At 45.1% G+C, this 13,263-nt stretch overlaps 1 protein-coding gene across 1 annotated transcript in view; it reads left to right on the top strand.

The window, feature by feature from the left end:
- Positions 1–11,386, top strand: part of LOC122543849 (tyrosine-protein kinase receptor UFO-like) — a 51,755-nt gene extending 40,369 nt beyond the window's left edge. Inside the window, exons 13-14 of the mRNA XM_043682677.2 lie at positions 4,837–4,973; positions 8,588–11,386. Coding sequence (XP_043538612.2) covers positions 4,837–4,973; positions 8,588–8,861 — 411 coding nt within the window. The 3' untranslated portion in view covers positions 8,862–11,386. The remainder of the gene's footprint in view (positions 1–4,836; positions 4,974–8,587) is intronic.
- Positions 11,387–13,263: the final 1,877 nt, after the last annotated feature.

Raw genomic sequence — 13,263 nt, 5'->3', positions numbered from 1 at the left:
AGCTGCTGGAGGTATGAGTGAGGAGAGACCAGGAATCATTTTCAGGGTTGGCAGAGAAGTGAGCATAGCTTCTGGTCCTCTCCTTATGGTGCTGGAGATGCTCCACAGAATGTTGTTAAGGCAAAGATAGATTTTTGAACAGTAGAAGAATTCAGGCTGAATCCACAGAAAGATCAGCCATGATCCTCTTGAATGGCAGAGCAGGCTCGAGGGGCTGGATGGCCTACTCCTGATCCTATTTCTTATGTTCTGATGGCACAAAAGCAGGAACTGAAGTCAAGCATGTTCTTTGATCTGAAGCAGTGACTGCCATGCAATGAAGTATGTCACAGGCAAACCCCAATTCCATTCCCTTCCACCAGATAGCTATGTGAACCAGAGTGTCATAAAATAGAGGGAGTCACCATTGAATGCCAATTCCATTGCCTCCCGACCAGATGGTCTGAAACAAGATGCTTTCCAAAGTGGTCATTGGATGAGGAACAGAAACCCTGCCTGATCTGTTAAGTTTGGAGGTGCTGGTGTTGGACTGGGCTGGACAGAGTGAAAAATCACACAACACCAGGTTATAGCCCAACATGTTTATTTGGAAACACTAGCTTTCAAAGCACTGCTCCTTCATCAGGTGGTTGTGGAGAAGACCATAAGACACAGAATTCATAGCCACAGTACAGTGTCATGGAGATGTAATAATGATACATTAAACAATTTTAGATTCAGTCTTTCATCTTTTAGAATGGGATATGCTGGTTTCTGTTCTTTAATGTGTAAATCTCAGAATGTAAAATTGGGGCAGCACGGTGGTTCAGTGGTTCGCACTGCTGCCTCACAGCACCAGGGGCCCAAGTTTGATTCCAGCCTCAGTCGCCTGTGTGCGTGGAGTTTGCACATTCTCCCCATGTCTGCGTGGGTTTTCTCTGGGTGCTCTGGTTTCCTCCCACAATCCAAAGATATGTGCAGGTTAGGTGAATTAGCCGTGCTAAATTGCACATAGCATTCAGGGATGTGTAGGTTAGGTACATTAGTCAGGGGTAAATGTAGGATAGTAGGGAGGGAAATGGGTCTAGGTGGGTTACTCTTCAGAGGGGTCAGTGTGGACTTGTTGGGCCGAAATGCCTATTTCCACACTGTAGGGATTCAATTATTCAACTTCTTTTAAATTACATTCTCAAGACATCTTAGCTTTACTAATAGTAGGTGCCATCTCAGCTTAGACAATGCATTAAGGTGTGAGGTCTGTCTGTGTCCCAATGTTGAGTCAGACTGGTTATATTTCTAAAGTGGGGTTTACAGAATCTTACATGGATCCATGCAGGTTTTGAGCAAAATAAAATGTAATTCTGCAAAAACAATTTTACCCCATAAACTTACATGTGTGCGCATGTAAGAGAGACAGAGTGAGTGTGTGCATGTGGGTGTGAGTGCATGTGTTAGAGTGTGCGTGTACAGTATATGTGTGTGTAAGCTTGGTTAAGTGTGTGTGTGAGAGAGTGATGGGGTATATGCCTGTGAGATGGTGCAGGTGTGGGTGTGAGTGCAGGCAGTATATGTTTGCACATATGAGAGGGGGTCTGTGTGGGTCTGCGAGTATGTAGGGGTGTGCATGTGTGTGAGAGAGTGTATAGTACAATGGGGTCACCTGTAATGTGACATGAACCCAAGGTCCCAGTTGAGGCCATTCCCATGGGTACTGAACTTGGCTATCAGCCTCCGCTCAGCCACTCTGCATTGTTGCTTGTCCCGAAGTCCACCTTGGGGAATGGTCACCTGAAGGTCCGTGGTCGAATGTCCCGGACCGCTGAAGTGTTCTCCAATTGGGAGGGAACACTCCTGCCTGGTGATTGTTGTGCGGTACCCATTCATCTGTTGTCGTAGCGGCTGCTTGGTCTCGCCAATGTACCATGCCTCAGGTCATCCTTGCCTGCAGTGTATGAGATAGACAACGTTGACCGAGTCACACGGGTACTCACTGCGTACATGGTGTCCCCACGTGTAATGGATACTAAAGACAACATCACTGTACAACCCTGTCATGGCAACCACTGCAAGACGTGTCAGACATGGATACCATGGATGCAACAACGAGATATCCCAACCTGATCTAGTCCCATTTACCAGCATTTGGCTCATATCCCTCTAAACGCTTCCTATTTATATACACATCCAGATGCCTTTTAAGTGTTGTCATTGTACCAGCCCCCACTATCTTCTCTGACAGTTTGTTCCATACATGCCCCACCCTCTGCATGAAAAAGTTACCCCTCAGGTCCTTTTTAAATCTTTCCCCTCACTCCTTAAACTTATGTCCTCTAGTTTTGGACTCCCCTAACCTGGTGAAAAGACCTCGGTTATTCACCTTATCCATTATTTTATAAACCTCCGTAAGGTCAACCCTTAGTCTCTGACGCTCCAGGGAAAACAGCCACAGCCTATTGAGCCTCTCCATAAAGTTCAAACCCTCCAACCCTGTAACATCCTCGTAAGTTTTTTCTGCGCCCTCTCAAGTTTAACAACATACTTCCTATAGCAGGGAGGTCAGAGCTGCATGCAGTCATTTCACTTAAGAATATGTCAAGGCATGTTCCTTAATGCTTAGTCAAATAAGTAGGTTTTAAACAGCATCACAAAGGAGGCAAAAATAAGCAAAAAGTCAGAGGTTTTGAAAGGAATTGCAGATCTTAAAGCTTAGCTGAGTGAAGGCAGAGCTGCCGAATTTGGAGAAAAGAAAATCAGGACTCATAGCAGGCACAGCTGGAGAAAGTCAGAGGGTAAAAGGGCCAAAATAGTATCGAGAATTAGGGACAATCAATACCATGGAGGGATTCAAGCACATTTGAGAATCATTTTATATTTTGTATATGATCAGAACAGAAGCGAGTGTAGATCAAAGAGTACAGGTTTGCATTGGTGAGACTGTACCTGGAAGACTGGGGCATAAGTACTGGTCACCGTCCTTACGGAAGCAAGTTAATGTATTGGAAACAGCTTCAAAGTATTTGACAGTACAGAAACAAGCCTTTTGGTCCAATGAGTCAGCACTGACCCACTAAAGAGTATCCTACCCAGAACCACCCCAAATCTGCCACCCCGTGGTTCATCCACATAATCTTGCATACCCCTGGACCACTACAGGGACAATTTAGTACGGCTAATCCAGCTAACCTGCACACCCTCTAGGCTAATACCTGCAGTATGTGGATTGCCTTCTGAGGAAAAGCTTAGACAGGCTACACCTGCAACCTCCAGACATTAGAAGCGTCAGAGGTGACTGAATTGAAATACAAAAGGTCTTGAGGGGACTTGACTGGATTGAAATGGAGAAGATGTTTCCTCTTATAACGTCATAGACTGGTACAGCATGGAAACAGACCCTTTGGTCCAACTCATCCATGCTGACCACATATCCTAATTTAATCTAGTCCCATTTTCCAGCATTTGGCTTATGTTCCTCTAAACCCATCCTATCCATGTACATCTTGTGGGAGAATATTCCATCCTGGAAAGCCAGTGGATACAGAATATTTAAATATTTCTGATGCATACATAGATAGGTTTTACTGCTGCTCAAGGTGATGAAAGATTATTGGGAGTATGCAGGAATGTAGGGTTAACATTAAAGCCAGATCAACCATGCTACAGTGGCTCAGTGGTTAGCACTGCTGCCTCACAGCACAAGGGACCCAGGTTCGATTCCACCCTCGGCCGACTGTCTGTGTAGAGTTTGCACATTACCCCCATGTCTGCATGGGTTTATTCTGGGTGCTTTGGTTTCCTCCCATAGTCCAAAGATGTGCAGATTAGGGTGGATTGGCCATGCTAAATTGTCCCATAGTGTCCAGGGATGTGCTGGTTAGGGTGGATTGGCCGTGCTAAATTGTCCTATAGTGTCCAGGGATGTGCAGGTTAGGGTGGATTGGCCGTGCTAAATTGTCCTATAGTGTCCAGAGATGTGCAAGTTAGGGTGGATTGGCCGTGCTAAATTGTCCCATCATTCCCAGGGATGTGCAGGTTAGGGTGGATTGGCCGTGCTAAATTGTCCCATAGTGCCCAGGGATGTGCAGGTTAGGGTGGATTGGCCATGCTAAATTGTCCCATAGTGTCCAGAGATGTGCAAGTTAGGGTGGATTGGCCGTGCTAAATTGTCCCATAGTGTCCAGGGATGTGCAGGTTAGGGTGGATTGGCCGTGCTAAATTGTCCCATAGTGCCCAGGGATGTGCAGGTTAGGGTGGATTGGCCGTGCTAAATTGTCCCATAGTGCCCAGGGATGTGCAGGTTAGGGTGGATTGGCCGTGCTAAATTGCCAGGCAACATCCCAGGAGCAGGAAAATCAACATTTCAGGCCAGAGCCATTCATCAGGAATGAGGCTGGGAACTTCGGGGGTGGAGAAATAAATTGTCCTATAGTGTTCAGGGATGAGCATGGTAGGGTCGATTAGCCATGCTGAATTGCCCTGTAGTGTCCAGGGATGTGTAGGCTAGGTGGGTTAGCCATGGGAAATGCAGGGTTACAGGGATAGAATAGGGATGCTGTTTGGAGGATTAATGGACTGAAAGGCCTGCTTCCACACTGTAGGGACTCCATGATTTTATTAAATGGCAGAGCAGGCTTGAAGGGCTGAGTGGCCTACCTTTGTTCCTTGTTTGCATGTATGTTTGAGTGACGGGTGAGTGGGACTTGTTGCGAGCTGGAATACAACGTCAGCAGAGATCCAGATGAGTTGAAATATACAGAGGGTGGGTTTTGCAGATGGGAAAATGGCTGGAAGCGTGTTAGAGTGGGAAAGTCCGGAGGTCACTGCAATGGCACTGAACCGACACCTGCTCCCTATTCACAGTGGTCCTTCGGAGTGACGATGTGGGAGATTGTGAGTCAGGGGAAGACACCTTATCCTGGCATACAAAACCACGAGGTTTATGACTACCTACATCAGGGGAACCGACTGAAGCAACCACCTGATTGTCTCGACAAATTGTAAGTGCCAGGATCTTCTCTTCTTCATTCTGCCTCTGAATCGGAAAAGTATCGAAGCATAATACCAGGGTTGAGGGAGTTCAGTTCCGCTAAGGGACTGGGGAAAATGGTTTTCCGCCTTCAAGCAGTGAAGATCAACAGGAGAGCCTTCAAAATTTGATAGAGTAAATAAGTCGACTTGGGTTTCATGATTCTTCCAAAAGACATCTCCAGAATTCTCTTAGTACAGCGTAGGAGAATAAGTCTTAAATTATGTCAAAGTCCTGGAAGGAGGGTTCAAACTGCTAAACTTCATACAGCCAGAGGTTGGAGGCTACCAACTGATGAGATAGCAGGATTCCAGTGCAGCCAGTCTCAAAAAAGCATGCTAGCTTTCTCCCTGAGACAATACGAAACTCATTCTAGGACTTGTCCGCACAATTTAGGCTGATGTTTGAGTGGAGTACTGAGGGATCATTGCACTCTTGGAGGTTCCTTTCTTAAGGTGAGACGTTAACCCTTTGAGGTAGATGTTAAAGATTGTGGTGTAACTTTTTTTAAAATTCCATTCATGGGACGAGGGCATCGCTGGCTAGGCCAGTATTTAGTGTCCATCCCTACTTGCAGAAGGTAATTGAGAGTCAACCACATTGCTGTGGGTCTGGAGTCACATGGAGGCCAGACGGGGTAAGGATGGCAGATTTCCTTCCCTAAAGGACATTAGTGAGCAAGATGGGTTTTTACCCAACAATGGATTAATGGTCATCACTAGACTCTTAATATCAGATGTTTTTAATTGAATTCAAATTCCAACATCTGCTACAGTGAGGTTTGAACCTGCGTCCTCCGAACATTACTAGGGTCTCTGGATTAATAGTGATAGTATCACTCGGCCATCATTCCCCTATAAGAGGCAATGACTGCACTGCCCTCGACTAACACCATAGATAGACAGATTTACCAGTGATCTGATGACTGTTTGCTATATGTATCGGGACATGAGGAGGTCATTTGGCCCCTCAAGATTGTCTGACCATTGAATCTCAAATCCATTTACCCAGATTAGTTGCATTGCCTGACATCCTGACTCAATAACGAGCTATCCACCTCAGTTTTGAAATTTTCAATTCACCTCCAACGTCAAGAGCTTATTTCTGAGTGAATCTTTGGGAGACAGGGGAATCGAGGTAATGAACGAGTAATTCAGAGACCCCCAAGGTTCTAGGGACATGTATTCAAATCCAACTTTGGCAGCTGGTGGAATTTAAATTGTATTAATAAAATTTTGAATTAAAATTTAGACTCCGTGATGGTGCCTGTGAAATTATGATTAGTTGTCGTAATAACCCATCTGGTTCACCAATATCCTTTCAGGACGTAGATCCACCATCCTTACCAAGTCTAGCCTAAATGTGACTCTAGATTCATAACAATGTGGTTGACTCTTACCTGTCCTCTGAAATAGCTGTGCAAGCCATTTAACTCGAGGACAGTTAGGGACCTGGTACATGGATGACATCGCCATTCTTTGCTCGGATCTACTGGCAATGCCCAGACTCATGAACACCTGTGACCAGTGCAAACTTGCCTCAGGAGCAAGGTAAATTGAAGCAATATCGAGGCCATGATCTCTGGGAACTTGGCCGATTGATCCTTTACCCCTTCACTGTCAGGTGCTGGGAATATGGTTCGGAGGGGCTGGGGCACGTGCCGAAACTTGGGATGGGCATATTGCCAAGGTGAGGCAGAAACTGGACTTATGGGAGCACAGCTTCGACTCCCTGCAAGTAAAAACCAGGTGTGAGGTACTCTTGGTGTTGTTGTACGTGGCACAGGTCTGGTCCATTCCCCGAGCCTGCACCACTGCAGTCAGCTGAGTCATCTTCCACACATCATCTGGAGGTCAAAAATGGACCATGTCTAAGCTCTGGATAAGAAGGATGTATCCAATGTTACCCTCATCCTGATAGCCACCTTTGTGTGCAGCTGCATCAAGCTGTGTGTAAACCCTTGGTACGCAAACACCAAATGTCACTACGTACTGAGCTTCTACCTGTCCCCAGTGTTACAGAAAATAGGTCTGGCCTTGTTGCTGCAGAACACTCCAAGCAGTTGGACCATTCCAGATCACCTGCCCATTGTGGAAAAGTTTGCAAAGGAAAGCACTTTTGACCTCCAGTCCATCAGGTAGGTACATAGTTGAGATCCTAGGGGAAAAGGAGAGGGTGGATCCTGTTGGGAGTTTCCCTGAGCAGACTGTCAAAGTCATTTAGCAGACTGCCCCGTTGCCAGAACTTTCTGACAAGGACCAAGACTTAGCTCGGCTGGTGGCGAGAAGGGCACTGCCCATCAGATCCTTCATGTAGGCTTGGACTCTCTCCACCACCACATGTTGCCCTCAAAGCAGCTGCGTGGGGCAAAAGATGGTCACCTATCTCCTTCACTGAGCAAAGAAGGTTGGCAGAGATATGCACTAGCATTTATCGAGGTTAGCCCTGAGTAACTCTGTGCTGTGCTGTACGGGCTGTTCCCCAGGATGCACACCGATACAACATCGACTGCGCATGGAGGGCCGTTACCTTACTGAATGGTGCACTTTAGTCTGCCCAAAACTTGTTGGCCTTCCAGTGTAGACATTTAGCCTCAACTGACTGTTGCAGACTGGCACATTCCAAAGTCCAGGATTATGTGCTTCGGGACACATCATCTAAGGTATTTTTGACTAAGTGTAATGAAGGTCGGTTAAGTACTCAAACCCCCCTCAGTGCCTCAAAATGAATGTAAATGGTCGCCCGCATGTGTAGAAAGTGCCTCTGTTTCGCAACTGCAGGGAAGTTCTGAGGAGTGTCAAAGTCTGTTTTTCTGCAGACTGTACGGAACAGTTTTAGGGCTCTTTGTATGTGCTGACAGATAGTTATTTCATAAATACGTGTATGTTTTTGCAATTTAAAAAATGGATGGGTAACAATTGTTGGCCACATCCCATTAAAAGAGAAGGGGAAAACATTTCAGGTTTACATGCCCCTTTGACTGAAGAAGTGCTTCCCAACAACACCGTAAACAAATAAAAGTCACTAGCTGCCAATTTGATTTGATTTATTATTGTCACGTGTACTGAGGTACAGTGAAAAGTGTTGCACATGTGCTTTATAGGCAGATCATAGTATACAAGTGCATCAGCATAACAGAATGGAGTGCAGGATAGTGTTACAGTTGCCCAGAAAATGCAGAGAGATCAATATTGACATTAAAGGGGTCCATTCAAAAATCTGACAACAGCAGGGAAGAAGGTGTTCTTGAATCTGTTCTTTTTTTTATTATTGATTCACCGGGTGAGGGCATCGCTGCACAGGCCAGCAATTATTGCCCATCCCTAATTTCCCATCTTCTTCTCTTTGTGAATGTAAACAAACATTTACATCTTCTGCCCAGCTGAAAAGGGTGGAAGAGAGTATAAGCGGGGTTGGGAGGGGTCTTTGATTATGTTAGTTGCTTTACCAAGACAGCAGGACGTATAGATGAAGCCAACTGATGGGAGGCTGGTTTTCATGATGGAAGTCTGATAGACACTATTGACATCAAAGTTTTGGTGACATCGAGCGGCCTCTTTGCTGATAACAGTCTTCTCTTCCCAGGTACCACCTCATGCTCAGCTGCTGGTTCCTGAATCCAGGACAGCGACCAACCTTTGCTGAGCTCAGATCACTTCTCCAGGAACTTCTGTCCACCTTGCCCATCCTCGAGGACCAGGGTGAGGTCTACTACACGAACACTGGGGCACATAGAGCAGCAGCCCAAACAACGAGCGGGGCTGAGGTCGGGGATGATGACACAAGAAACTTCTATGTAGTGGTGCTGGATGATGATATGGATACTGGCAGTGACTGCGAAAGGACATTAGAGACTTAGGGTGAAGATTGAATTATCGGATGAGAACACAATATTGATTAGATTGTGGAAGGAACTGATGGGTTGAGCTGGCCTCATGAGTTATTGAGCAAAATTAACAATACTTGATTTAATCATGCGAACATTCAGTGCATCATTTGGACAAAATCCCTTCACAGTTACTTCTGGTGCAATTAATTTCCTGCAGTGTTAGTTGCTTTAATACGAGGCATCAGGAGGATAGTTTATTCAACTTTGAAGACGCCTGGATAGACTAGGCTGTTTTCCTTGGAGCAGAGAGGACAAGGAAGGCTGTGATTGAGATGTATAAAATATTGAAGGGCACTGACTGGATAGACAGGAAGAAATTTTTCCTCATGGTGGATGGATCAATGACAAAGGGGCACAGATTTAATGTAAGGGAAAGGAGGTTTAGAGGGAATGTGAGGAAGATAATTTTCACCCAGAGGGTGGTGGGAATCTGGAACACACAGCCTGTGAGGATGGTAGAGGCAGAGACCCTCATAATATTTTAGAAGTATTTAGATGTGCACTTGCGATCCCAAGGCATACAAGGCTATGGGCCAAGTGCTGGAAAATGTGATTTGAATAGTTACATGCTTCTTCTTGGTCAGCACAGACTCGATGGGCCCAAGGGTCTTTTCTTGTGCTCCAGAACTCTGCCTAGAGTTCTATATCTAAATGAGCTTGAGGTCTCCTGGGATGTTCAGGCACTATCTTGGATGATCGACCCAGGCCGTCCGAAAATGGGTGCTAATATTCGATGCAACAGGAAGTAGGGCCCCAATGATCTTGCGCCCATGGCTTACATGTCTATATATTCTCCCAAGCAATCCATCAGTAAAAAGGCAGTACATAACTTGAAAGCTCATGTTAAAATCTCTTGGTCGAGTGATGCAGGGGGATATACATGCTGCTGTGGGAAGAGATCAGTTGGATGGGTAAGGTCCATTAAAGTGTCATATAGACAGATTTTGGGAAAAGATTAAGTGGTTGTATAGAATCCATGATAGGGTAAGGTTTATAATGAGCTGCAGGAGGAGATTAAGTGGGTGGACAGTGACCATGATAAAGTAGAGTTTACGTCCCACTTCCAGGCACAAGCAGCAGGAGATGATGTGAAGCCAGAATTTACTCTCCTCCTGAGTCTGGGGAACCTGAGGTTAATGTAGGGTCCATTACTGCTGCTTGAGTGAGGATTGACTTGTTGAGTAGAATCTGAGAGAGCCATACTCAGCTTCCATGCTCTTTATTCCACTCTCCCTCTAATACCATGCAATCCCCCACCACCACCAACCCCGACATGGAGAAAGTGTAAACCGCTACCTAGTCATAGAGTCATTCGGCATGGAAACAGACACTCCAGTGAAACCAGTCAATTTTGGGTGCATGCATTACATGTTTTGGAGTGGGTGGTTGGGGAAAGAAATAGGAGAAAGCAAAGTACTGCAGATGCTGGCATGTGACCACAGGCAATGCAAGAAACACTCAACAGACCAGGCGTTTGTAGACAAAGGTTCAAATAGTTTCAATGTAATGACCTAACTGTTCAATGATGATAAAGCGTGCCACTGTAATACATATTAATCTCACTAGGTGGTGCTGGTGCAGCAGAAATGCACAGTCTGATACTCATGGAATCACACCACTCTGAAAGAAGCTCATTCAGTTACCACACTCCTGCCTTGCAACTCTTTTTGATTACTCATCCAATTCCCTGATTTCTTCTTCTGCCACCCTTTCAGCTAGTGCACTTGAGATCATGACGTCTCTGGAGTTTGCTGTATGAAGAACAAATTTTCTTAATTCTCCCAAACTCTCACTCTAGTCCTTTTTGCCAAAGACAGTAAGATTGTGATAAATTGCTGGGGTTGGGGGGGGGGGGGGGGAAGAGTGCTGTCACAGATTTGTGTTAAACAGAGCTTCAAGATAGGCAGGGAGGCCCCCTACGCAATCTAGTTTGTTCTATGTTTAAAAAAATGCAAACACAGTGATTGTAAATCGGTGAAAAATAACTATTTTTCAAATTGTTCACACTTTACAATGTACTGACCTTGAACAATAAAAGGCATTGAAAAACATTGAGAATCTGATCTGGAAAAGTTCACTTTTCTTTTTTTACTTAGTGTGCTCTGTTCAGACAAGTACAGTATGGTCTGCTACGTCATCAATATGTTTTTCATGTCTCTTAAGTTTGTGTTCTCAGATTTCTGACCCATGCCACCAACAACTGGAAAATTTGTCTCTTTATTTACTCTATCAAAACAAGTATGGCAGCTGTGGTTTTGAATGCAATAAATTTGGAATAAAAAGCTACTATCACGTGGAATTATAACATGGGAAAAACCCACCTGGCCCATTAATGTTGTTCAAGGTACAAAATTTGCTATTCTTACCTGGTCTAGTCTACAAGGTTGTTGACCCCAGAAAACATTGAGGAGCTCAACAGGGGTCATGCAGATTGGAGAACCATCTATTGCTCTTTGAGTCTCCAGTGGACTGGTGGGCAATGGTAAAAGGGAATATCAAGAGGTTCTTCATCCTCAAAGGTGTTCAGAAGACAAGGGGGAGACAGGGAAATCTGTCCAGACTCCAGGAAAGTATGCAGAACTCACTCCTGCTGCAGACGATGCAGGTCGATGTCACGGAGGACGTCCAGGAGGTGAAGGGCCAGCAAGCCTCGCTCTCTGCCTTGGAGACCTCCAAGATAATCTTCCAGTCCAGGGACCACTCCATGGAGCAGAATGAGATGTGCTCACGTTTCTTCTTCCAGAAGGTGCACAGGGAGAGCTCTGTGTTCAGCAGCCTGAAGCAAGAAGATAGCTCAGTAACGCAAGAAGATAGCTCAGTCTGACATCATGAGGATCAGCAAATCCTTTTATGCCAGTCTGTATGACTCAAAGCCAACTGACAGCGCAGCCTCCCAGTTGTTCCTGTCCTCTATCACGGATGTCTCAGACGACAGCACGCGGGAGAGGCTCGACCAACCGCTTTCTCTGGATGAGCTAACTAAGGCCCTCGCATCCTTTGAAATACTTTGCACTACACTGACAACCATCCAAGAGATTAAAGTGAAATGGACAATGACTTCATATGGAGGAGAAAGAGGGAAGTTATGGCTTTGTGCTGTAGAGTCACACAAAGTTACAGTCATTTATGTGGAGTTTCTCATCTTACACAATGCATTAACGGTAAGACCAATGCAATCCTCTGCTGATAGGTTTTTAAGCTTACCGATTGGAAATACAAATTTATTCTGGTGTTAAGTCTTTAATAGCATTTCTGGATATTTTCTTAAGAACAAGAAATGCTGAATTAGTTACACTGTAGAAGAGCAATGGCGTTCTCCTCTGTATCTTGGACCAATATAATCAGCATCACTAAAAAGATCAATTTGGTGATTAGCACATTGCTGTTTGTGAGAACTTGCTGAATGTAAATTCACCACTACACGTCAGCTTCATTCACTGAAAAGCAGACTCTTCCCTCATATGTGTCCGTTCAATTGTCAGTTAGAATCTAACTTCGCAGTTATTGTGGATGGAACATTCCTTGGTCTAAAATACTCTTTTTTTCATTCTGACATGGGAAGTGCATGTTGCTGGCAAGATGAGTTTTTGTCCTTGAATTGAATGACCCTCTAGGCCATTTCAGAGGACAGTTAAGATTAGATTCCCTACACGCCCTTCGGCCCACCCAGTCCACACCAACCCTCTGGAGAGTAACCCACCCAGACCCATTTCCCTCTGACTAATGCACCTAACGCTATGGGCAATTCACCTAACCTGCACATTTTTGGACTGTGGGAGGAAACCGAGCAGACACAGGGAGAACATGCAAACCCCACACACACAGTCACCCCAGGCTGGAATCGTACCTGGGACCCTGGTGCTGTGAGGCTGCAGTGCTAACCACTGAGCCACCATGCCACCCTTAAGTGTCAATCACATATGCCAGGTAAAGACAGCAGATTGCCTTTCTGAAGGGAATCATGACAAAACACACGGTTGCCATTTGGATAACTTTTATTTTCAGATTTTATTAAATTTGAATTTTCCCATCTGCTATGGTGGGATTTCAAAACCATGACTCCAGGGCTTCAGCCTGAACCTCGAGATTACCAGTCCACAGTGACAATACCACTACCTCGCCACATTTTCACATGGTGGACTGTGCATTTTCAAATTAGCCACTGTAGAGGTCTTGAAGATGTTCTTAAGTTACAGATGTGTTGTAGTTTCTAACCTTCGCCTCAGTCAAAACAATCCATTTATCAAAACAGTAAAATAAGTACCACGATTTCCTCTTGACAGACAAACCCATTTACGCTTACACAGTAATAGCTGTCTGAATTAAAGTGACACCAAGGAGCATTGCCCCAGTGTGTAAAACATTCATTAGC

The sequence above is a fragment of the Chiloscyllium plagiosum genome, unplaced genomic scaffold, assembly GCF_037043375.1.
Source record: "Chiloscyllium plagiosum isolate Xiang-an unplaced genomic scaffold, Cpla_swu_hap1 HiC_scaffold_46, whole genome shotgun sequence".
In the NCBI taxonomy this organism is placed as follows: domain Eukaryota; kingdom Metazoa; phylum Chordata; class Chondrichthyes; order Orectolobiformes; family Hemiscylliidae; genus Chiloscyllium; species Chiloscyllium plagiosum.
This window is presented reverse-complemented; position numbering and strand designations above follow the sequence as displayed.